Source organism: Lontra canadensis, unplaced genomic scaffold, assembly GCF_010015895.1.
Source record: "Lontra canadensis isolate GAN:19392208 unplaced genomic scaffold, GSC_riverotter_1.0 scaffold144, whole genome shotgun sequence".
Lineage (NCBI taxonomy): Eukaryota > Metazoa > Chordata > Mammalia > Carnivora > Mustelidae > Lontra > Lontra canadensis.
The window spans coordinates 1,306,556-1,333,085 of NW_022631138.1; the positions used below are offsets into that span (position 1 = coordinate 1,306,556).

Genomic DNA, 26,530 nt, shown 5'->3' on the forward strand with positions numbered 1-26,530 from the left:
GTGTCCTGTTTTTGCGAAGACCCCACTCTGTTGAATTCCCTCTTGCAGTTTCTCTCCCCTCCGAAGCCAGTTTCTTTTCTAGTCCCTCCCCTCACGTCCATATCTACCCTCACCACCCATCTCTGTGATGGGGCTCCTTGATGTAGTCATTGGCCCTGACCACGGCACTGGGTGCTGGGGTAGTCACAGTCCTGCCCTGGTCAGCCCAGTGCTTACACCACAGTGTGGGAAGGGCTTCCACGGAGGGATGTGTTGCTTGGTGGGGGCCCAGCCCACACGCGGGAGGGGAAGCTGTCTGGAGGCTTCCCAGACTGGGAGGAGGCAGTCAGGTAGGGCAGAGGGTGGGTGGAGAGAACTGCATGTGAATATATCTGAAGCAAGAGAGGGAGCGTGTCCTGAGACTGAATGTAGTTCAAGGTGGAGAGGAGCCGTGGAGTGTGGGTAGGTGTATGTGTGGGTGTGTGCGCACGCACACGCACACACACACGTCTTGGAATGCGTGCTTATTGAGAACCTGCACCCAGCACCACTGGGGAAGAACAGCAGGCTGTCTATAGGGGAAGCCCCTGTGGGAACAACGAGGGCCAGTGGGGTGATGTCTTTGCTAGAACAGCCGTTCTGAACAAGTTCTGTTAGGAACTGGGAACGACGGGGTCCTACAGGAGTTCCTCTGGTAGGTCGTGCTCTTGGGAGCCACATCCGTCTGTGCTCCAGTGAGCAATCAGGGATCATTACTGGACTTTGCTGGACTTTCTACATGATCAGAATATCTTTTTCAGTACAGAGACAAGCACTGCAGGGCATGAGAATGTGATCAAGAAGCCTTTGTTGTTGGACCCCTTCCTACTCTCCTGCCATTCGTCATTCTTACATTGTGTTTCTCTAGGAAAAGACGTGAATCCCAGGTTTTCACCTCAAGGGCTTATCTCCCCAAACAAGGGCTGTTTCATCCACTCCCACCCCTGTAGTCCAGCCACCTGCTACCTTCTCAGAGAAGGGGAGATTCTCGTGCAGTAGAGCCTGGTCCGCAGCTGGGGTGGGCAAGTGTCTGGGGATGGGGGTGGTAGACAGAGGGCCACTGACCCAGGCACTGAGACCAGACATGAACCCGGCAGCTGGCCTGTCCCCTTAGGCTCCCAAAACCAGGACACAGCCCTCTCTGGGGCATTTGGAGCATATTTGCTTTTCCTTCTCATAGGAAACAAGCTGGAACAGTAGATACAAAGGTGTCCTGCTGTGTCCTTTCTCCCAGGATATAGTAGGACATTGTGCTAGATGTATTGCTCTGACTGTCCTGGAAATAATAGTGCAGGTTCAAAGGGCCGAGGTGCAGAGACTCTCCTGCTCCCCGTTCAGAAGGCCGCAAGTGAGCTGCCATCTGTTGGACCCAGACACCCTGCTTTCTGTGAGACACTAGTACAGAACTGACCAACACCCAGCCATCGATGCAGGAAGAGGCTGGGGCCTTCTGGAGAAGACAGAATTCAGGAAGAATAGCTATGGTGGGGAGGAGAGGGGTTCCTTTCCCAAAGCCAATCAGAGGAAGCCAAGTTAAGTCAGGAGGAAAGTCTGTAGAGAAAAAGAATTAATTTGGTGTGTGAATGCCTAAGAGAGGAGTGAAAGGTGAAGCAGTGAATTTAACCCAGGAGAGAGGACAGAGCAGTACAGAGGGAGCAGAAAGACTGAAAAACAGAAGGGCAAGAAAAGCCTAGAAAAACAAAAACCCTAGAACAATAGAAAAAATATAGAACAGCAGAAAAATTAAAATATAAAAGGGTGAAATAGCAGTTGAATAAGGCTCGAAACAGAGAGGGAAAGAAGAACTCAAGAGAGAGAGGGGTAACTATACAAAGTTTTTTTTAAAAAAGAAAGACATAAAGGGGCTCCTGAGTGGCTTAGTCAGTTAAGCATCCAACTCTTGGTTTCAGCTCAGGTCATGACCTCAGGGTCATGAGATCGAGCCCCATTCTGGGCTCCGTGCTAGGTAGAGACTGCTTGAGACTCTCTCTCTATCTGCACCTCCCCACACCCTCTCTCTCTCTTTCTCTCCCTTTCAAGAAAGAAAGAAATAAAGAGAAAGAAAGAGAAAAAGAAAGACACAAAAAATGTAAGAAGGCAGAAAAATATATAAAGAACCCCCCTCCCCGCCATTATCCCACTCTTGAAAGGCAAGACAGAATGTCAGGTGAGAGGAGCAACAGGAAGGCAGAGATGTGGGCTGAGCAGGTGAGGAGGGGCCCTCCCTGGTCTGGCCATTAGCTCTGTGAGGATGCCCCTGAAGAGGCAAAGCAGGCTTTGGAAGGAGCGTGGCCCTGCTGACACCTTGATTCTGACCTCTAACCTCTAGAACTGTGAGAGTATACATTTCTGTTGTGTGACGTCACCAGGACTGTGGTCATGTGTTACAGCAACCCTAACATAACCCCTTAACATGACTTTACCTGTTCCTATGCTCACAAGATAGGAGAGTTCCAAACAAAGAAACAGGAAGAGGACAAAGGGGAAAAAAAAAAAAGCACATGCTGGCTCAGGCTGTATTTTGTTTTGTTAGGGAAACAGTAGCTTTCACGGAAGTAGACTTCTGCCCACTCCCTTGGCCATGGAGACTACAAATCTTACAAGCTATAAGGGAGCCTGGGGAGGTGAGCATCTTTAAAAATCAACTTTTATTTTATATATGTAATTAATGTATATTAAGACTGACCAATTTTAAGTGTACAATTAATGGGTTTTAGAAAGTGCATATAGTCTAGATAGAGAACATTTCCATCACCCCAGGAAGTTCCTTCCTGCTCCTTTGTAATCAAAGCCCTCCCCCTACTCTGACTCCTGGAAAACACAGATTTTTCTTCTCAAATAGAATTGCCTTTTTTATAATTTAATAGAAATGGAAGATCATAGTATATAGTCTTTTGCATTTGAGATCTATCTAAATTGTTGGGTGTTTTAATAGTTTGTTCCTTTTTATTGTGCAGGAGTCTTCCTTTGTATGGCTTTACTATAATTTGTTTATCCCTTAACCAATTGGTGGACATATGGATTGATTCCTGTTGGACTATTATGAATGACGTTTCTGTGAATGTTCTCATCCAAATCTTTGCATGGACATATATTTTTATTTGTCTTGTGTAAATATCAAGGAGTGGAATGGCTGCATTCTATGGTGCCTATGTGTTTATAAGAAACCTCCACACTGTCTTTTTTTTTCTTAAGATTTTATTTATTTATTTGATAGAGACACAGTGAGAGAGGGAACACAAGCAGGGGGAGTGGAAGAGAGAGAAGCAGGCTTCCAACTGAGCCCGATGTGGGGCTCGATCCCAGGACCGTGGGATCATGACCTGAGCTGAAGGCAGATGCTTAGCAACTGAGCCACCCAGGTGTCCCCAGAAACCTCCACACTGTCTTCTAAAGTGGCTGCACCATTTTGCCATTTTGCCACCCCTACCCACAATGAGTTCTAGTTGCCCTGCATCCTTACCAATACTTGGCATTGCCAGTCTTACTGGTGTCAGCCATTCTGGGGGATGTGTCGTGGTTTCTCATCATGGCTTTTCTCAAATCCGTGTCATGTATTTATTGCCATTCATTTATCTTCTTCGATGATGTGTCTGTTCAAACTTTTTGCCCATTTGTTAAAGTGGATTTTGTTTTCTTACTATTGAGTTGTAAGCTGTCTTTGTAAATTCTGGATAGACATCTCTTATTGCATACATGATTTTTCAAATACTTTGTCCTAGTCCATTACTTGTCTTTTTATTTCCTTAAGTGTCTTTAAAGAGTAGAATTTCAATTTTGATGAAATTCAGCCTTTTCGTGTCTTATCTCACAAAATCTTTGCCTATCCCAGTGTCACTAAGATGTTCTCCCACAGTTTCTTCTAGAATTTTATTTTAGATGTAAGTCTTACATTTAGGTTTGTGACCCACTTTAAGTTAACTTATTAATATGGCGTGAAGTAAGGGTTGAGCTTCATTTATTTATTTGTTTGCTTTTGTATGTGGATGTTTGGTTGTTCTGGCACTGTTAAAAAGACTTTTTTCCCCCATCTAATTACCTTGGTACCTCGGTAGAAAATCAGTTGTTTTCTACCGTGCCTGGATGGCTCTTTTTCTGGACTCTTCTTTTTTTTCCCCCATTCACCTGTATTTCTATTCTTATTCCAATACCACACTGATGTATTTACTACAGCCTTATACTGAGTCTTGAAATCAGTTACTGTGAATCCTCCAACTTGTTTTTTTTCTCAGAATGGTTTTTGATTATTGTAGGTCCTCTGTATTTCCATATAAGGTTTACAATCAGCTCGTCCAGTTCTATACACACAGAAGTCTGCTGGGATTTTGCTTGGCATTGTTCTGACTCCATAGATCACTTTGAGAATTGACATCTTAGCAATGCAGAGTTTTCTGGCCCTTGTGTAGATCTCCCTTCATTTCTATGCTCCATTTCAATTTCTTTCTGCAATGTTTTTTCCTCTCCGCATACAGATATTGCATGTGCCGTGTGAAATGTATCTGTGAGTATTGAATACATTTGATGCTATTGCAATGGTATTTTTATTTCAAGTACAAATTGTCCATTGCTAGGATATAGAAACTTAGTTGATTTTTTTTTTAATCTTGCATCTTGTGACATTGCTGCTTAATTTGCTAATTAGTTTTAGTAGCTTTATGATACATTCCTTAGGGCTTTTTACATAGAAAATCAGTTCTTTTTGGATGAAGAAAGTTTTACTTACTCCTTTCCAATCTCTACACCTTTAATTTCTTTTTCTTGCCTTATTATCCTGGCTGGAATCTATAGTACAACACTGAGTAGAAGTGATGACAGACATTCTTTTCTTCCCAATCCTAAGGGGAGAGCACTCAGTCTTTACTACTAAGTGTGATGTTAGCTGAGATTTTTTTTTTAATAGATCCTCTGTAGGGAGGTAAGTATTTTTTAACTGGATATATTGCTGCCCAAAGCTATTGGGGATTTTTCTAGAAAAGTAGAAGGGAGAATGGACATGGGCATCCATCAAAAGGGAGGCCAGCAGGGGTTTCTTTATGAGCTTGGCCCTGTCTTAACTGTGTGATGATTTATTAGGAAGTAAGCATTTATTTCCATTAGAGGTTTTAAGTGTAGAATATGGTTCACATTACATACGACCATATGTGACAATGCATCTTTATGAACTGTATTTGGGAGGGACAGGTGTTGCCCTGGAACCAACTCCCTATTAGTCCATTGGGAGGCAGTGTAGCTTGTGGTTACAAACATGGGCTCAGAAGCCTGGGTGCCCAGTCCCAATCCAGCTCTGCAACCTTGGGCAAATTCCTTAACCTGTGTCAGTTTTCCACCTGCAAAATGAAGGTATCAAAAGATGTCAGTAATTCCTACCTCTAGGGCTTCTGAAGACTCAATGAGCAAATGCAATTAAGAGCTTAAAATAGCGTCTGTTGTCTGGTACATTTTAAGAAGGTTTTAGTTTGCATAGGCTGAGTTACACACAGGTTTTCAGTAGCAGGCTGACTGCTTGAAGTAAAGAACAGCCATCCATTTAAAAAAAAAAATCCACTCTCCAGAAAACCTCTTATTAAGGTTTTATAAGGAGAGAGAGTTAAATACTTGATTTCTGTTGTTTTGCCTATTATTGGTGTAATCAATACATTTAAAAAATGTTGAACCCTGCATAGGCCATTATCAGCTGGGTTACTGTGGGCAATGAACCCCAGAGTTCACACTGGGTCTACACTTAAAGGCTAAACCAGTTTGACCTTCTGATCTGCTTGTTTTGACCACTTGACAGTGGGCTGGAATGGGACCCCACACACTGTTCTGAGCTGCCCCACCTGGACGTGTGGACCACTGTGCAGCCCCCAGTTGGCTTCAGCCTATTGTTTCTTCCCAGTAAACTCGAATTCAAGGAGACAGAGACTTCTCAGTCTGTCGCTTTCCCGAGCATCTGCCTTTCTGTCGACATGTTCCAAGTCCTGGGTACCATCCTTGGATGGGGGGATAAGTCATGCCAGCCTTCCTGTCTGGAGTGGGGTGCGAGGGGGCACCACTTGCCAGCAGGGACGAGGTTACATTGAACCTGCTCAAGTGGGTCCTGCTGCAGCACTGTGATGTTATCATATAAGGAAAAGCACTTAGGAGCAAGCTGGCAGGCCTTCAAGGGGCCTTTCCCCTTAACTTGAACTTGCCTTTTTTTTTTTCTTTGCCGTGTACTTTTTGAGGATGCAGTCACAACAAGTTTCATAAAGGGCCTTCTGCAGTGTTTTCTCATCTAAAGTCCCTTCTTCATGCAGGGTCTGTATTGTCCAATTAATTGTCTGTTTCTGGTTTTCTCTCGATCAGACCAGTGAAAGACTTAAGTGTATATGTTTAGATTTTTAAAACTGTAAGAGTGTTCTCAGTTCTGTTTGGACACCTCTGCACACTGTTTTACCCTTCTTCCCTTCTCCTTCCCATACAGTGTGGGGGGACAGCCCACTCACGTTTGGGAGAGCTGGTCCACCAGGTCCCAGCACGGATTTCCTGGTGTTTTACTCCGCAGTGTGATAGGGAGAGCTTGGGGACAGGAGTGTTTGGCCAGCTCTTGCCCTTACCTCTGCACAAGAGGTTCTCTGGCCCATTCCTTGAGACTTGCATTCTCTATCACACCTTTTCAGCTGTCATTTCGATACCAGCACCGAGAGATCCTGATTCAGGGACCGAGACAGACATTATCCTCGCGCTTGACTATCGTAAGACGCAGTTAGGTGGGGACTCCAAGGCACATGTGACATGGTCCTCCACACTGTGCCTGCTGCCACAGGTAATCATGCTAAATTATACATGGGTAGAGGCTTTCTGCAGTGCTGTTTTTCCACTGGAGCACAAAACACTCTGTTACAGGAGGGTTTTGACAAAGCAGGTCCTCCAGGCCCTGCAGGAACCAGGGAGCTGCAGGGGGCAGGGTACCTTCCAACCACAGGGTTCATTCCGCATGTGAGTTTAAAACAAATGGGAAGCAGATGCAGAGTCTGATTTTCTATCTGAGTGTTATTTCTTTGAGCAAAGACAAGGGCTGAAAATTTAAATATCAAACTGTTAGGTTTTCAAAACAAACAAACCAAAAAAAGGCAAGAAGAAACAAAGAAAAGTCAGAAGTGACAAATTCAACACTCCTCTCTGGTCAGATAAGAATCTGCCCTTAGCTCCACCGAAATGACTAACTGCCGGCTCTGTGATTAGGCATCTTTCTCTTTCTTTCTCTTTGTGTATTTTCTTCATTCTTATCTTCTAGTTCTCTTCCCTCACTTCTCACCAACCCCCTCCCCGCCAAAAATACAGCAAAGAACAAAGCAAAACAACTCTGTTCGTTGGAATGATTGAAAGAGCATCTTGCATGGGTTAGATTGACTAAAGGGACTGGTCAGATGAAGGGAGGACTCAGAGGTGTTGGGCGTACAGTTCCCACACTCCTGGGAGCTCCTCCCACACATCACACCGGGCCACTGCCAGATGCCCATTCTGGAGACCTCACTAGAGACCTCACGGGCATTCGAGAGAAACAACTTGAAAACAAATGGAAGTACCTGCCTTCAATGGAAGGAAGGAGGGAGGGACGGCAGGTTCATTTCACTGCAGATTAGACTTAATGCAGTTCCATCTGGGATTCACAGTTCTGCAGGCAGAGAGCACCCCGGGTAACACAGTGTCGCTTTACCTGTGTGCTCATTGTTCCCCATGCACTGTTACCTGGACACCTGTGTCATCTCGAGAGTGCGCAGCTGGTAGTGGTCATGTTTGCTGTGTGTGAGAAATTCCTACCAACGTAGAACCTGGACTCACAGTACACTGATGGCCTTTCTTCATCAACAAATTGCTTCTGTGGGTCCCGGAGGCCAGCCTTGCAACCTACCCAGGCTTCAGGTGGTACTAAAAATGTGCAAATTTGCCATCTGCCTTGCTTCTAAGTTCTGTTCTCTGGGAAGACCCTCAGTGGTTCCTTTCATTCTGTCCATTTGACAGGTGATGACCAAGAAAGAGGACTTTTTCAGTGCCTGGAACGCGTGTCTTCACCACGTTGCCTGCCTGTCTCTGGCACACATCCACAGAGGTCAGTTGGCTCTTGTTAAATATTTGTAATGGGGCAGCTCAGAGGGCTGCAAGGTGTCTGGGAATAAGACTGCAGATCAAGGACAGTCCCCACACCAGGCTGAGCCCCGTGCTGAATGTAGAGGCCCCCAAATAACTTAACCCCCAACTTACCAGGAACACTGACCAAATGACACCCACAAAACCCAACGCTAAGCTCCAGAAACAGTACCTCCGACACAACCCAAGAGTTGCCAACAGCACTTGTTTGACAGAAGCCAGCTAGCGAATGGCGGGCCCCTCAGCAGTGCCCCTCTGCCCAACAGGGACTGCCGTTCCCCTGTAAACAAACCGGAGGGTACCCACACTGGTAAAGGGAAGGCGTTCTAATAGGATCCCTGCCTGAAGTATTTCAAGTACCACAACTAACTACTTAAACCTAATCCTCAAATTAGCCAGAAACTGGTTCAACCTTTTAAAGCGGTGGCTCTCAAGCCCTCCTGGGAACATTTAGCGACATCTGGAGACATTTTTTGTTGCCACAACTGAGCAGGGGTTGCTGGTGGACAGAGGCCAGGGACGCTACTAAACACCCCCCAGGCTGTAAACAGCACCCACAGCAGAGAGCTCTCCCGCCTCCGTGTCAATAGCGCCTACACTGAGAAAACGTGAGTGACCATTTTGACCTGAACAGACCCAAATCACAAAAAATAAAAGAAACTTTGAAAACAGAGTATGATCCATCAAGATATGGCAAATTGTTCCTGAAAATTTTGTGTAGCATCAAGAATCATTTGTTCATTCATCATAAACTCTTACTCCAGGGGGGAAGGTCTTAAAGGGAGAAGACTGTCACTGGGCTTGTGTGCCGTGTGGGCTTTTCCATCCCACCGAGGTCACAGCTGGCCCTGGGAAGGCAGGGTCAGGTTTGGTCACCACCACAGCTCTAGGGCCTGGCTCCCAGTCCTGGCATGTCCTTGGGCACCATCTCGTGGGGTAGAATTCCTGGAGGGGTTCTGTTAAGGGTCAAGTCAGCAACCCAGGAGTGCCGGCATCCCACCTGCCTCACAGCCTGACTACCACCTTCCCTCCCAAGCCAAGCAGTACTAGGAGAGGAGAGCGCCATGTTGTTAGTCACTATGGGGTGGCCGGACCCGTCCCCAAGAGCTGGCAAGAGCCAGACTGGGGTGAGTAGGCTGAGCCTGGCCTCAAGGCGCAGCCCAGGGCTTGGGACCGTGATGAGCCTCATGACACAGGGCTCAGGAGTGTGGACAGGAATGAGAACACACAAGTGATTATGCCCAAAGCATGCGTTCCTCATGGGGCCTCGGGGGCAACACACCGGGAGCAGCCTTTTTACACAGCGAGCCCCTCCAGGGGCTGAGAGGAGCAGAGGGAGGACAAAAGCTTCCCTCCCCACAGGTCATTAAGTCATAGGACTGAGTTCCCTCATCTGTGGATCCAGAAATTTTAATTTGTCTGCACACCCACAGTATATGAGGCTCAAGGGAATTGACTCACCTTAATCAAACTCAAAGGTAACAGCTGTATAATCCAGAATGCCAGTTTACTCATCACAAATGAGAACCCAACTGCTGAGACATTTGTACACGCTCCATCCCATGGAACTCTCCGTGTGGAATTCAGTGATAGAACATTGCAGAAGGTTGGACTGGACACCTCTTGGAGGAGCGTCTGAGTGTCCACGCTGGCCCGCCTGCCACAGAGGCTGGGTCCTGGAGCCCACAGGCTGCTGCTCCCTGGACGGTCTTGGTGTCCTCAGCACCAACTCAGCCCCTGAGAAATTTATGCAAACCTCCTTTCTTCTGTTGGTGGGGTGTTTTTTCAGATTTGTCCATCAGCTAAAACTTACCTGGCATATAAGGCAGCACAGGAGGCATCTTTACTGAAGGCAATTACGTCCCAGGCCTTTTTCTGCACTCTGTGTAGACGTGTATGGCTCTGCTCTCTGGGCTGCCTGTGGCCCCACCGCCTGGGCTCCTCCCCGTGCTTTTCCGAGTGCTGACCACAGATATCACCCTTCCCAGGGTACAAGCAGCAGCCAAGTGGACTCCAAGTGAAACACTTCTAAACATTAGGAGATGTGATTAAATGTGAAGGCAGGCATCAAAGAATCCCTGAACTCAAGCCTTTGCCTTGGAAACACTGACCATTATGCCTTGAACCACTCATCCTATCTGTCGAGAGCATAATTAAGTTTAGCGTGAGGGTTGAGAACTCGGGCTCCAGAGTCTGGTTAACTGAATGCAGAGACTTTATTTACCTCTACCTGCTGTGCAATGGTGGGTGAATTAATCAACCTCTCTGAGCTTTCATCTCGTCTTCATTTATAAAGTGGAGATAATGTGATATTTACCTCAGGGGGCTATTGAGAATATACTCAAAAGCCCTTATCTTAGCATCTGATCCATAGTTAGGGTTCAATAAAAAATTTTTATTACTGTTAATTACTGTTTTATTACTGTTAATTACTACTCTATAAAATCCTTAGTTCCCATTACCAAAGTGGAACATTTAGATCCTTGTTTCTTTTCTTTTAAAGATTTTATTTATCTATTTGACAGAGAGAGAGATCAGAAGTAGGCAGAGAGGCAGGCAGAGAGAGGGGGGAAGCAGGCTCCCTGCTCAGCACGGAGCCCAATGCAGGGCTTAATCCCAGGACTCTGGGATCATGACCTGAGCCAAAGGCAGAGGCTTTAACCCACTGAGCCACCCAGGCGCCCCAGATCCTTGTTTCTTAAGCATAAGAACAAGAAGACAATTTAAGCAAGTTAGGTTCCAGTGCAGGAAGTCTTAACATGGACAGGCAACATCACAGATTTAATATTGCCACAGCATAAAAGAAATCTGAATGGACTCCCTACCTTTTATTAGCTAATAGCCACAGTAGCAAAAGTGATTATTTTCAGGAAATTGGCCCCTATCAGGGTTAGAGGAAGACAGTTTGGCTGTAGAAAGTAACAGAAGAAAAAATAAGAAGAATTAGTTCAACAACAACCTCTAGAATGCCCAGGAATGTTTTGAGATAGAGAAAGTCATCCATAATGAGGAGGTCTGAACAGATAAGGAATGGGTTCTTGCGGTAGGACCGCGCCGAGCACACACTGCACAGGGACAGTTCCGTCAGCATGTCATGACATTTAAATAGCATGCTGCGCCACTGCCAGAGGTCCCCAGGGGTTGGGAGAAGAAGTAGAAGGAGCCCATCTGTCTTCAGTGACCAGGCCCAGATGTTGCCTTTAGAGACTTTCAAAGAAAGAGCACAAAGGAGGAAAGGGAAGGATCAGTCCGTGAAAGCACAGACCTGAACGTCACCCCACATGAAAATGAACTCAGAATCTAGCCATTTTTATTAGGAACAAATCGGGGGGGGGGGGACCTTCTGGCATCAGTATTCGTTGTCACCTGAAGACTCGGGAAAACGTGTGTTTGAAATAAAAATGTTAAGCAGTCTCTAGTGGTTTCTGAAGTGGGATGTAACCATTACAATGATAAATTGTTATTTTTCTGTGATACACGTTTTTATCTTGCCCTAGAAAGAGCAGCTCCGAAGCACAGTGCGGTCTGAACCCCTCAGGGTGTACCGATTCCTAAACAAAAAAGAAACTAAGCACTTTTATTAAATAAGTCACATCCACTATTCTCCAGCTCCATGCAGAACTGTCTCTTGGTTTTTCCCTCCTCTGAGCTGTAAGGTGCTGTCATGCTGCAGAAGTCCCTTCTCCGGTTCTTAATAAAGTGACTAATAATTTAGAACGCTCGCATTAAGAGCACATTGTAATTATGATTAGAATATATAAGTAGTGTGGCTTTCTGCCTGTCAGAGGATTAATTTCAGACTCCTCTCAGGGACGATGTGTTTCCAAACAAGACTTTCTTTGTTAATAAAAATGTGGTCATGGGTGTTATCGCAGCATTCTTTCTGTATTTTCTCCATGAGTGCTTGCTCCAGTATCCTTCATGGGATCAGCATTTTTCGCCCCCATTTGTTAATGGGGCTGTTCTTTACACAAACTACATTCACCTCGATTTCGTTTTAGCTTTGACATTCATCTTCCAGGGAACGGGGGAATATGCTAACCCCCTCAATGAACGTGCATCTCGTTACTCGAGCTCAGAAAAATAAAATGCCCTAACTTCATCCGGGAGTCCTGTGTGGATTTAGGTCCTCATCGCCCCCCCCTTACACTCCACTGCAGAAGTGCCCCCAAGACCCTAAGTCCTCTGTATTTGAAGAGTGAGCCTGCCCTCTGGAGCAGAACTGAACTTGAAAGTTAACACACCTTATTTGAATACAGATTTCTGCACTGTGTTTGGCTGTTGTTGCCGGAGATGGAGGGCGGGCGGGCACCACAGGTATTGTGTGGGCTGGGACAACCTGTGTGCCTTCCTTTCCCGTGGGGACCCTCTGCTGGGTGGGACAATATTTAGAAGTAGTCCCAGCCTGCCCCGGCCGGTGGTGTGGGGTGGGAGGGAGGAGCTTTGGGTACCGCCGGCCCTGATGCTGACCTTCCTCTTTGTCTAGCACCCGTTAACCATGTGGGTGGTAGAAGCAGGTGAGGGGACCTAGAAAGCCAAGAATGGGCAGACACGATTTGCAGCAGCATCTTGGAGGCCCCAAGGGGGGAGAAAAAGACCATCTCCAGCTTTGTTCCCTCTGTCCCAGTCACATGACTAAAACTCAGACCCATTCATTTCTGAGAGCAGAAGGTGCAGTGGGGAGTCTAGGGTCCCCATTTCAGAGCACGAGACACCTGGGAGAGCCCACGCAACTGTTCCAGTCCTCTGCTGGAGTAGCTGGGTCCCTAAAGCCGGAAGTCTGGGACAGCAGAGAGGGGCCGTCTGGGATGCCAGGAGGTGGCAACAAACCAGAGAAAAGGAAGTGAGAATTCGCCTTCCCTGAGCTTGTGCAAGATTGCTCCGAGGGCCAGAGATGCGAGTGGACGCTCCTGCTGAGGGAGGTGTCCAATGAAAGGGAGAGAGTTTTAAGAAGGAGCATAGCATACTTTGGGCTGATGCAGCTAGGGGCTCTTACAAAAAGAAAAGAAGAAATGTGGCTGAATTTGAACCCTTGGCAGAGCGTGTGGTATTGCTTCATGAACAAGTGGACACAAGAAGAGAAAGTTCTACAGCGCAGACCGCCTGACATTATATGGCATTCCTAGCCTTTCGCCTTCTGGGAAAGTGGGTGAGATGGAGCGTGGCTCCCAGGCTTCTGTGAGTCTACAGAAGACCTCTTCTCCAGCATCGGGAAGGTTGCTCCCGCCCTCGTAAGGCCGGGGTTTCTCCCCTGGAGCTGCGCCTTCTCCCCGTGGCTGCATAGGTAAACCTGCAGATTAGGTCAGCCCAACCCAAAGACCCCAAGTACCGTTCCCCTGAGAAATGCCGTCACACTGGCTTCGCTTGAGGTCTGGGCCCCCGAGGTCCCCCATCACCCCACTGGGGAGTGTGTCATTAAGAAAGCTGTCTAGAGAGGATGCTGCTAACTCACCCTTCTTTGAAGGAGGTGACAACTTATGAAAGAGTTTTGTGACAAATGACCCAAGGATTCTGTTGCGTGGGGAAGAAGGGGACAAGGGCAAAAAGTGAAGTCTAAGTCCTGCATCTTGTCTGCTCTGTGGAGGAGACGGCTGAGAACAGAATTTAGCTGCAGTACTTGACCCAGATGCTAAGAGAATGTCAATTATCCCTGGAGCCCCAGTATCTCGGCCGACTGTAACGGTCACTGTGGAGGGTTTCCCCTGGGCCGGAGCCATGTCACGTGGTTTCCACAACAAGCTCACAAAGCCCGTTGAGAAACTGTCTCAGAGGAGGAACGAACTGCCTAGGGTGGCATCCAACCAGCTTCACCCTCAGGCTGGCTGACCCCAAAGCTTCTCTCGGAAAAGCTCTCTAGGCCTCAGATTTTGAGGGAAACCCTCCCACCACTAACTGTCCAGGGGTTTTCCTTCCTATAGATAAAACACCAGAGGCTGGGAGTTATAGCCTTCTTGAACTTTCAGAGATTTTTCCTTGTGTGTTTATTCGACACATACTTTCCTCTCTTAAAATCAGCCTGTACTGCATTTCACTGCTTTTACCGCATTTGTCTCCGAATAGTGGGTCTTCTGTTTTCCACATCACAGGTTTTCTGTGAGGATGAAATGAAAAATCACACAAGGAAGCACTAGGGCCCTATAACCATGAGGACCGCTAACACCCAGGGAGGCTCGGTGTATCAAGCCCCGTGCACAATGTGGGAGAGGGAGCATTCATTAACCCCCCGCCAAGTGGTGAGGAAGGGGCCACTGTCTATCCCATTTCCACCTGAGGAAACTAAGCACAGAGAGATTGAGTAAGTTGCCCAGTGTCACACAGCAGTGGGAGGATTCAAATCCCAGCCTATTGATGCCCTCTGCCCACCTTGTGGGGCCCAGAAGTGCTGTTTGGATCTGGATCTAGTTGCTCAGCTTTGCTAAAGAGGCAGAAAAAAGAAGCACCCCCCGCTTAAACGTGTTTCTTTTTTTTTTTTTTTTAATCTTTTCTCCCCATCCTGTGATTGAAAAGTGTACCTTATATCTGTACACGGAAAGATCCGATCTGCAGTCCACCCTGACTTTACAGCTTCCGGCACTTAAGGAGTTTCAAAGTAAGATTAATCAGTACCCAAGCTGGCAGGTGAAAACAACACAAAAGTAAAAAAGATACAATTTTTTACTGCTGAACTCTGTACTGTGAGTTTTCCCGCTAGGAATTATGATTAAGAATAATACCTTCTAAACTGTGAGTTAAAAATAGGAGCATAGGAACTCTTGTCTTATCATAGCAATTATAGGTATGATTTTTCTACTTTAAAAATATGATCCTATATTCTAAAGTGAAACATATTTGCAACAAACATAAATTTAAATTTAGATTTTAAAGGACAACATGTTCTAATCTCACAAAACATTTAGCAAATAACCTTTGAGTTCACATGAGCCACCCACACAAAAACCAAAATGAACTCAGAAAAAAACATAGAAAAAGCAACTGTCTGTTGCCAACCAGATTTTCGTTCAGCTCTCGGGTTTTTTGTTTTTTGGTGTTTTTTTTTTTGTCTATAAATAATCTGTATGTTTCAAATGTGACCATTTTTTTTTAAGGTGTCTTCTGGCATGTTCTCACTTTGGTGTGTTTTAAAAACAAGAAACTGTGTAAATCATAGGAACTATTGAGTTTTTGGAGGGGAGATCTTTAATATACATGATCTTCAGATACCAAAAGTGTCACAATGAAACATTAAGATGATGTATCCTTTCTTTAGGGCATCTGTTTATCTTTTATGAAATCTGGAGTTTGATAAATCACCAGAGATAAAAACATCATTTTTAACCTATCGTAGATCCCAAATGGCAGGAGGAAAAATAGGGCTGTGTCTCCTCTTTATGAATTTACCTCTCTCTTTGCTTGAGAGTTATGGGATTTTATTTGCAGAGAAAACATAATGCTCTATGAACTTGAAAATGAGGCTTTTACTCAGAAATCTGAGAACCGAAAAGGGAAAAAAAAAAAAAAAAAGCCAAACTGGATCCTCTGAGATATAATGAAGTAACAAGTTTTAATATACACTTAAAGTGGCCTTGAGGTTTAGATAGGAAAGTGACCACAAGGTAAGTAACAGAAAGGTTTTCGTCAGTATATTCCCCTTCCTTTACTGACATGTAGGTCCCCTGATTTGCTGTATTAAAACGGGTATTGGAAACTCGACAAGGGAAGTTTATTTAACATCAGGGTAAGTAGAGATGGGGGAAGCTGTTTATTGTGATTTTTTTTTCCCACTGAAAAGCACTTGGAAATTCTCTCTTAATTGGAAGGCTGGAAAATAAAGAAATTCCCACAGATTTCTGTAATCATGGGTGAAAAGTATTGTGTATCTGAGAGTGTAGCAAAAAGCCCATGTGGTAGAGAGGCATCAAACTTGTGATCTCCAGGGTCAAAGTGCATGAACCAGAAAGCAAGTTCGTCACAAAAACATAACATGGCAGAAAAAAAACGACTTTTCACAGTGTTAGGAATAGCCGTTTCTTAATACGTAATGTAGTTTCTGGATACCTTGAACATTAGAGTTCCTTGTCTCATGCACATTTGGTATTTCTTCATTCCTGAGAAGTTAAAGACAAATTAAACTTTATGCAGACCCATTCTGGACCATGGCAGGTGGTTGAGTTTTCCCGAAAATTGCCACAAAAAGCTTTCGTCAGCTGTTGGTGAAGGAGACACTCGGGTTCTGATCTATGCACCAGAGGTGCCTCCCATCCCAGCTGCACAGGGCCGTTTACAGCTGTGAGCCCCTGACTTCCATTCGCTTTGGTCCTTCTTGCAAGGAGCATGAAGATTGTGTCAGTCCTAAGGGATAGGATCAAGGTATTGTGTCAGACCGAGGGACAAAATGGCAGGATGTCCTGTGGAAGCTGAAGATTGCTTGTGTCTCAAAGTCTGATTGCCCCATGGAGAACAAGCATTTAAAATCTGGTCCTGCCCCACTAGAGACCAGCATCTACTCAGTTGTCCTTGAGAAACAATATGGTGGAGAGTACGTCTCCTTCACTCCTTTATTCACCCATCCTCATCCAGCAAGCACATGTTGAAGGCCTACTGTGGGCTGGGAACTGGGTTAAGTTCTGGGGATGAAAGATCCAGTAAGGAATGGCCCCTGTTCTCAAGGTGAGTTAGTCGGAGCTGAATGACAGTTTCCATAGACCAGAAGCTCTGGGAAAACTTGGGAGAGACTTAAGTGTGGTGTTCACATGGCTCCCCATTAAGTGCCCGGCGAGGCAGCCAGCAAGGATGGGTAAGATTTACCTCTATTACAAAGGTGAAAAGGGCGTACAAGCAGAAGGAAGAGCAGAATGGGGGGTGTGAAATTCTTGGATGACTTGGGAAAGCGCTCGTAGTTTGGTGTGTCTGAAGGGCAGGGCACACGTAGGGAACAAGACTGAGGATCCCACAGGCCCTTGCGGGCCTCATCTGGGAGCTTTCACTGTCAACCTGCACAGTCAGCAAGGCTCTGGGAAAGATCTGGAACAGGGGAAGGCATGACCAGATTGGGGCTGTAGGAAGCATTTTGCAGCTGTGATGTGGAGGTGAATTGTGACCCTGGAGGTATGGCCTGGCTGTCCAGCACACCGCTATGAGGCTACAAGCTGAGAAGCAGTGTTGGCAGGACTGGGAGGCCAGGGCAGGCCACCCTGGATACGTTACAGGGATCTACAGGACCTTAAGAGTGATGGGAGGTGGAGGCTGAAGTGGGAGGAAGCGCAAAGGGTGATATGGGGAGGGCTGGGCTGGTTCTGGCACCAAGGGGAAGGGGACAGGACCAAATCCAGCCTGGACATGTGCAGCGAGGGGGAACCTGGGGCCTGTGAGTCAGCCGCCATGATGGGAAATGGCAGAGAAGCCTGAGGACATAGAGATACCCAAGTCCTGAGCATAGCATCATGCTGAGAGGCGAACCCCTCAAAGTGGAACGTCAGGGTTGATGCCGCGCCCCAGGCAATGGCTCACGGCTGCCATGTCCGTTATCTTCCTGATGTAACTGCTGTATCTGGAGTCCACAGCTCTTGGTTTTCCAAAACTGGTCAACTCCTCTTCTCTTCAAAGATCAGTGTGGCGTGGGAGGGAGGGTCTCTGTCGGAGTTGTCCTTACAACAAGGGGTCTGCAGGTGGGTGGGGCAGTCCCCTGGGGAACGCTCTCTCCATGGAGAAGATACGGCAGTAGTGGCCACCACTGGTGTCCGCCTTAGTAAGCCCCCACTGGCCACGATGAGCTCAGGGCCTCCCTGAATAAGTAAGAGAGTGCCCCATCCCCCTGAGGTGGGCTGCTTCTCCACACATGGGGAGACTGCAGGTTCCAGAGAGGGGAGTCCTGAAGAGCTGCGCCCTCATCTTTTGCTGACCGAATGGCCACATTTGCCCCAGGGTGAAAGGACTCCATCTGGGAGGTCCGTGGCCAGTGTGCTTGCTCCCTCTTGTGACTGTGTGCCTGACCTGGGCCAGTGGCCACAGCTGGCTCTCCTTTGAAAGCAGCGAGAAGGAAGATCAGATGGGTGTGTGATGTCACAGGCATGGAAAGAGGGGAACCCCTTTCTTCCCGAGGCCCAGACACCACAGACAAGGTTTGCCCCCACCCCCATCCCCACGGCCTGCCCCTGCTCCCCGCAGGAAGTGTCCACATCTAGCACTTGGCAACCAGTTACCACAAGTCACTCGCATGGCTCAGACTAGGGTCAAGGATTCCAAGATGGCAGGGAGGACCCGCAGCTGTCCCATGCAGGGCCTGGCCAAGCTGACGTGTTGCCTGTGGGCGAGTTTATTTGCTTACAAAGTTTTCAGGACCTCCTACTTGAAGACTTAGAGCTAGGATGACCTACAGCCGTTCTCAGTGTAGGGGAGGAATAAGGTACGAGTACCTGTGGCCTGCTGTGTGGAAAGTGACGGGCCCATGAGAGGTACAGGGAGCTTTCAGATATCACGGGACTCTGAGATGGCTTCCAGAAGTTCCCTCAGTACTGGGCTTGAAGTGTGAACAAGATCTCCATGTTGAAAGTATAGCAGCGCATTCCAGGAGAAGGCCACCGTGTGGACAAAGGTGAAGGTGACAAAGCAAAGGCCTTATTCAAGGAATGGCAAGGCCCCTATTCTGCCAGAAGGGAAGTGTTCAGGGAAGAGGCCAGGAAACAAAACTGAACATTGCAAAAGTGGGCTGAAGAGGTTGCAGGGTGAACTGAACGCTGCGTGACAGTGCTTGGCCTTCACTGGGTAGACAGTAGGGACCCAATGAAGGGACTGAGCGGGAGAGTGACTGTCACGTGCAGGCTCCCTCGAGGGCAGCTTCCCTGGCGGGCAGAGGATGGAGAACAAACCTTGGGAGTGTGGCCAGCAAGTGAGAGGACGAAGACCTTCACTGAGGGGTGGTGGGAGCGGGTTGGAAGGAGGGTTTGCACTGAAGAAGCAGAGGTCCCCCTCGGCCCAAAGGCTATCCCTTTGGGGGTGCTGTGATCCCAGTACTCAGGCAGAGACTCGGTTACAGAGAAGCAGAACTTGTCTGCCTAGAGACGAGCTTGAGCCTTTGAGCTCCTGTCGTGCTCCCAGACGTGGGCATGGAGCAGGGGTCTGGGGGCATGTGCCACGTTCTGCCCGCTCTCTGGAATGGATCCGTGAGCCAGGCCAGGGGACCAGGCAGTGAGCCGTGGCACCTTGCCTGGCATGGAAGTCCCCCACGGGCGAGCTCCACACCCCTTCACCGCATCTCAGTGGGCAGGAGGCCAGATCTGTCCCAACCCCTAGCTGCCAAGAAGTTAAAAGCCCCTGCTCATCCTCCGTGTTGATTCTGAAAACAAAGGTAGAGTTCTTTCTGCAAAGATGAAGCCCTTTTGTGTGTGTGTGTGTGTGTGTGTGTGTGCGCGTGTGTGTTCTTTCTTTCAACATTTCCCTGTTATGTTGTGATGAATAGGTGGGTGGGGGACTGCAGCGGCCTGGAGTGAGAGTTCTACAAAATGAGCGAGAGCAGGCTGTCACTCGCACGAGAGGAGACGGCTGAGGGACAGCCACCAGCATGTTCCACCTTGTGCCACAGACCAGGACCCTCAGGGGTGGGCGCCCGGTGAACCTGACCCTCAGGGCACCCAGGGAGAGGCAGACCTGAGCTGGAGATGTGGGACCCGCCCCTGATGCCAGGGAAGCCTCAGCAAGGGTGGACTCTGATCCCAGAGCACCGTGCCCAGCCTCCACGGTGCTCGGCTGTCACACTCCTCCAGGTGGAACCATCTGTTTCGGGGCGGAGGTCAGTTTCCATATTTCTGCAGCCCCTAAAAAGAGGCTGGTTTCCTTGTCTGCATTATGAAAGCCTCCTTCTCCTGACAGACGAGAGATGCATCCAGGACCTGTGTCCTCTTACCAGAGATCGATGGAAGCACCTGGCTTTGAAGAGGTTTGGGTGAAGCTGCGTTTTAGTTTCAGGTCTTCATTCTCTAGCACAAGACTGCCCTGCTCTGTGTGGGGCCCAGGGGAAGTGTATAAAACAAGTTGACAAAGTGTTAAAGAAAATATACTCTGTCCTCCAGCCTGAACAAATACAGCCTCATTCACCCAGAAGGCCAGGCTCCAATTTACAATTTTCAGACTATGGGAAGTTTTGTGAACTCAGCAGCGTGGGGAGAAGCATCCCCCCTGCAGATCCCTGATCAGTCCCACCCCCAGGTCCATCCCACACTGTGCGGATCTTCCCGAGTCTACACACACGAGGTCTGTGTCCAGCCCTGCCAACAGCTGTCCCTTGGCCACCGTATGAGTCTGGGGGTACGCACATAGCAGATGGAGTACATTCCCAGGGAAGAGATGCGAGCTATAAACCCAGGATCCTGAGTACCTGGAGAAGGCAGTGCAGACTCCAGGTGGGCACTACCCCATTGCCCCATGGGGAAGGCTGCAGCCAGAGGGATGGCAGAGCAAGGTTCTTTAAAGCTTGGCACCTGGGGCAGGACCCCAGTTCTCCAGGGTCCTGTCATGAGGACTGAGAGAGAAGCTGAAAGAGTATTCGGAGACGGGATTTCTGAGCAATACTGCCCCCTATGTTATCCTTAAGGTCACTTGTGCCTGCCAACTTAGCAAGAGTTCTTCAATCTTACAGCCAGAATTCAAAGGGAAGCGTAATTCAATGCTATTGTGCATTCGGTTTGTCTTACTTTCCCCCTTATTTGCATCAACATGTCATAATGAAAGATATTCTAGGTACAACCATTTCCTTGTTTTAGGGATCTCCTCTGTTGCAAAGTCCTGTCTACCTTTCAGAAATGGCTGCAGGGGTGAGGCTGTGACCACTCAACTACGAGCCCAGGGCGGCCCATACTCACAAGGGGAGACAAAGTATTTCACACTGGCCTGTAAGTTTTTTTCTCCCAAACTACCGTTTTCGTACTTCACTTCCTTACTTCAATTTCTTACTTATTTCATTTTCTTACTTCAATCGGGTCACTTTTTCTAGCCCCCACCCCACCCCCGCAAGTGACTTGTTATCTCAGAATCTGTTGTTCTCTCAGTATTGTCAGGCCGATCTCTCTGTCACACTGAGTGCAAGGGTTGAACCAAGGGAACTTGACTGTCTTCAGACAGGTGAAAGCCTTTGCACCCCCCTCCCCACCCCAGCTGCAATAAACTGCCCCAGGACACTTCAGAGCAGTTAAAACAATGGGTGTCGAATCCAAAACATTCACTCAGGGTCTTGGAAGGAGCCTCGCACCGCTGCCGTGAACCTTGTTCTGAACCGTGTTCTGCTGCCGGCCTCGTTCTCATCAGGCAGTCAGCCCCCGTTGAATCAGCAGCAGGGGTAGAGGAAGGTGGATACCACAGTTGCTTTCATTTTTAGAGGGTTTGTTTTGTTTTTTCTTATTTAAAAGTCGGGGAAGGAAGCGGGAGGGGGGATGAAATGTGAACTCCGTGGAGATGCTTCTCAGCAGGCCTTGTCAGTGAGTTAGGCAGGTGGGGCACGATGGCCACACAGGCCTGGCGGAGAAGGACTGGTGGCGTCTACACCCTTTCTCTTCTTTGGGGATTTGGTAGAAATCAGAGTGGGGTGAGGTGAGCAGTAAGCCCACTGTTGGCATGAGAGCGAAGGTCATGCTGACATCTAAGGCAATGGGAAAAACAACTGGGAAATCCATGCGCTCTGCTTCTGTTGGTGCCCAGTTGTCGAGGTTGGCCTTTGTTGCTTAGTGTAGACAGAGTGAGAGGCGCGGGCCTCGCAAACCCGAGCCAGCCAGCTACGGGGAAGCTCTGTCTATGGGGCCCTGTGTTCCCACGGGGCCTTTCGGTCCAGTTCCACAAAACTGGGTGGTGATTTGGGGCATGTTGGACATGACAGGTATAGACCAGAGTTCAGGAAAAGTCACGAGGCTGTCTGGAGGCTCACTCCTCAGACAAGGCAGGGTGTGTGCCTATCAGCCAAAAAATGATTTAGAGAGAAGAAGTCAGCATATAATATGTCCCACAGAGGTATGAAGCCGGGAAGAAACCCATGTGATGGGGCAAGAGAAAGTTTCTCAAAGGTGCAAAGTTGGGAGGCCAGTGCCATGCCTGACACTGTGCCTTGGCCTCCCCCCTCTCCTTTCGTCTTCACACCATCTCCACGAGGCAGGCGCCGGTCTCCACAGGTGACTGTAGGAAACTGAGGCTCAGGGAGAGCATGTGGCTAGTCCAAGGACAGGTGGTGGTCAAGACCACGAGTGAGGTCCATCTGACTCCTCCTTGACTGGCTGGGCCCCGGAGAAGGGCAGGGTTTGAGCGGATGGGAAGAAGACAGAGCGGATCATATGGCTGAGAACCCAGCCGTAGGTTAGGAGTGAAGAGCTGGTGGGGAGGGGCTTCCCAAGGGAAGAGGGTCTGAGAAGCAGAGGGGAGGGGGTGTGTGCAGCACTCTGGCAGTCTGAGTTTTCCTGCGGGGGCAGCAGCTGGGCACAGGGCCAGGAAAGGGGGGCGGGACACCAAGGTTGGGCAACGAGGCAGAAGCATTATGCAGTGTCAAAGTGGCACCTGGGCTGTGGGAAAGGGGTGCATCCGGGAGGCATTGTACAAGAAGGGTCAGCTGGCTCAAGGAAGGGAAGGAAGAATCAGAGATCTGGGCCTACTGGCTGGTGGACGACAGTACCATAAAAATGGGAAAATTCAGGGAACAGTGGGCTAGGCATGGAAGTCGACTGTTCGAAGAAACAGCGGCCCAGTCTGGTGGCCACATCTAGTGAACACCTAAGTGTCACAGAGGAGTCCAGCCACAGCCAGTTGGAGGTACGGCTCTTGGGGTCACCACAGAGGAGGAGAGGTGAGGGTGAGAATCCAGGAGCCCCCCCCCCCCCAAGGCAGCAAGTAGCAAGTGTTGAGTTTCCCATGGCCTGTGCTCAGGAAGATTTCAAGTCAGAGCATAAACCTTTACCAAATGAAACAGCCACCTTCAAACAAGGTCGTCTAAAGAAAACCTAGCACCTGCATCTGTAGACTATTCTTGAGTCCTCCTCAGACCATGGAGTTCGATATTTTATCACACCAAAGCAGAGCTGATGTCAATGTTCAGGGAGAGGGGTTGCAGCTTCCAGAGTCTTCCGTGGGTGGGTGTGTTTTTAATCAGTGAGAGCAACCACATTTGCATGAACTCAGCCTCGCTCAGGCTGGGTTCTGTTGAGTTCCTTTTATGGGGAATGTATTGTATTTCAAAAATTCTTAACTCTCCTAAAATTTTTTAATTGTTTAAAATGATTTAAGATTCTGTGCAATTACTATTTGTTTTAGCCCACTGATGATTGGATGGACATATATATGTAGGCAGGCAACAGTGATCTCTCTGTTGGTTCTGAGCACGTTTTGACTGGATCAAAGCAAACATTTAGATGTGGAAAAAAAATCATTGGCACAAGATACAACTGAAAACAGTTAAAACTGCATAGAGTAGTTTAGTCATAGATTACAACCATCTAAAGATTTGTGTTTAGGTAACTTTAGGTCAGGTCATTAGATAACATTGAACATAGCACAAAAAAATTACCCAGGCAATGCTTGATGAAAATTTGTTTTTGATGATATAATTCTCTCCAAAATATCTGCATTTGTAAACACCACCTCCAGACATCCTTAGGGTCAGAACAGGGGAATGAGGTTGTCCCTTGGTTACAAGGCTAGGTGTAGCTCTGCCCACTGCTCCACAGTGGCTCTGTGGAGGTTGGGCTGGACCCCAGAGGATGTCAGTGGCTCTGAATGGTTGTATGGCAGGCCTGCAAGTTTCCAGTGGAGGGGTGGGCTTTGCTCTGCTCCAAGGCAAGTGGTGGGACTGTGCCCAGCAGACGGTGGTGAAAGGTTATGACAAGTAGAGAGTGAACACTGCTTTGAGTCTAGAGATAATAGGCTTGTCTAGATGGTTGACTGAGTTAAAGCCTTAATGCCTGTCAAAAGAAGTAGATTTAAATCTGAGGCTGGTAGGGACTCATGGGAGCATTTTTGAAAGTGAAATAATATAGTCAAAACAGTGTGCAGGGAAGGTAGTGTGTGGTTTGGTGTTTTGTTTGACCAAAATAAAAAGGGGGTGCCCACACAAGTGGGCTTTTGATGGGAGTCAGGCCACCGTGACAGAGAAAGGGAATGTGATTCCTATAAATTGTCTAAATTAATATTCCTAGAGTTTTCATGGCCAATTTAAATGGATGGTTAAAAGTAATTTTTTTTTCTTGCCAGCCTTCCTGAGTTTCTCTCTGCCATTCTGTTGGAGAAGGATGGTTGGAGAAACATGACTTGAAATATGTAGGGGGTTTGGGGGATCTACTTAAGTCAACACTGAGGACCATTATCACGTTCACACCAAGAGAGGCCTTAAATCCATATGGGAATCACAACAGAAGACTGAGACAGAAAATCCACCACAGCTAAATTTACAAAGGCAGGTGGTTCTCTAAATGGAGATCACACGAAACAAGGATATGGTGTGGTCTTTGGGGGACCCTCATGGTCATTGGTGGCTGAACCCAGGACCTCCCATAGGTTTAGGATAGAGTTGCGTTGATGGTCATGACCCTGTGTTCTGATGTCGTCATCCCAGCTCACGGGGGTGCAGAAGTCACCCTCTCCGGGGACAGCAGGAGCTCTAGCTATCCCATCACCAGGGAAAGATGTGTAGTAGCGTGTCCCCTGTATCTGTTATCTGTTACGACTACCCTGTTCCTCTCCATACCAGAGGAGCCGGGGCAGGGGGGCAGAAGGGAGGTCATTCACCTTTCCTGTTTCTTCCTTCCAGTTACGTTAGAGCAGTTCTGCCTGGCGGTGAGGAGCTGTCCTGGCCGAGAGGACCAGGCCTTGTTCATGAAGGTAGGTTATCAGACAAAGTACTGATTTCCTTAAAGGCTCGCAACCCTTTCATTGCCCCAAGGAGAGTTTCATTTTTACAAGCAAGAGTAAATTTATCATCCCTGAGTCCCGTGCTCCGCGGGGATACACTTGTCATCGGCGGGTAGGAGGGCTGTTGGTTAATGAGCACAGCCGCCATCCACAGACTGTAGCAAAGTGACAGGAGAGTGGGTGTCAACTACTAGCAGGGATTCTGTTTAATTCTCCGGAGGGCTCCGCTGGTTCTATTTAAGCTTATCTGACAGAATCTTGATTCTTTGAGCAGATTTATGAGGCTTGGCCAAATTCCATGACTCTCACTGTACTTTTTAATTAAGACAAAGGATTTCATATGTTCTGTGTCTGCCACATCCTTACTTTCGTCACCACGGGGACCGCTACACAAATGAGACCATTCCGAGGAACCGCTGGAGTGGGCATCTTATGTCAGAGATCCCTTGCCCTTGAGCGGAAGACGACTTCGCTCTTTCTGGGTAGTGGTTGTTTTATTTCCTTCTGAACGACAAAGGAGCACAGGTGCCATCTAACCTACATTTAGGTTGTACATCGAGGTGAGCCGAAAGTGTGGGAGAACTTGGCTGGTCGCTTGCATGGATTTAATGAAAACTTTGTCTTGGAAGGGCAGAGAGCGAGAGATACCAGCAAGTCACAAAGGCACACAAACACCTTTCCACCAATGACTAAGACTCGTGTTTTCACCTAGAAACTATACTTAGGGTGACCTTGAGACATATGTATTTCCATGACGTCATTTCAATTCTGTACCATCAGGAAACTGTGTGGTTGGTCCAGGAGCGGCATCTCTTACCTAAACACTGTACCAGGTGTCCTCTGACTTTAGAGATGGGTAGAAAAAAATAGGGCGTCACTGTAAGGGATTTCCAACTCATTTGCCTAAGGTGTGATATTTTTGGTCTTATTTTTTTCTAAGCTTTCAGTGATGTTAATTTTATGATCAAGGAGTGCTGATACCGAATGATGGATTTGTCTGGGAGACCTGCTCCACTGGGGGCCTGGGTATGCTACACCGGCTTGGAGCAGCGTAAAGTCAGGCACATGAGTTTTCTTGGTATTTTGAGGTTTTTCGCAGTTAGCCCTCAGCCCCCTGACCTGACACCTATTCCCCAAGGACCTTTCCTCCCAGGTGACAGAAATACAGTCTGTCTTGGGCCCCCCGACACTCACCTCTTGACCCCTGATCACTATTCAAGGGGACAAGGTCACAGAGCCTTTTGACCCTTCCCTCCTCTTCTGTCTAGTGTTGCTTCTCTGTGCTGAACACACTCCTGTGTGCTGCTTGGTACTGCTAGTGACTTGGGATGCCCCAGTGACTCTGAGCTTCTCCATGTCTCTACTGAGAGGGTGGAAAGAATGCCACCAAAATCCTGCTTCTCCTCTCCGTTTCTCACCTTCCTGATGACTCTCCTTCTGCCCCCAGCCTGTCTTCTCTGGAACACTGGCTCAGAAACTAGCAGGTGCAGGCAGCAGAGGAAGGTTAAGATGGCCTAAGTTGTCTTGGAATATGCATGATCGCCAGTGA

The 26,530-nt window shown here is 47.9% G+C and overlaps 1 protein-coding gene across 5 annotated transcripts in view; it reads left to right on the forward strand.

Annotated features, from left to right (window-relative positions):
* ACOXL (acyl-CoA oxidase like) overlaps positions 1-26,530 on the forward strand; it is a 326,290-nt gene that overhangs the window by 249,146 nt on the left and 50,614 nt on the right. For 2 of the 5 annotated variants that reach the window (XM_032843888.1, XM_032843890.1), the window contains exons 16-17: positions 8,005-8,092; positions 24,881-24,951. The exons of 1 other annotated variant lie outside the window; for it this stretch is intronic. In XM_032843888.1, the coding sequence (XP_032699779.1) occupies positions 8,005-8,092; positions 24,881-24,951 (159 nt within the window). Of the gene's footprint in view, positions 1-8,004; positions 8,093-24,880; positions 24,952-26,530 lie in introns of those variants that run through there. 2 more of the 5 variants (XM_032843891.1, XM_032843892.1) reach the window with 2 other exon arrangements.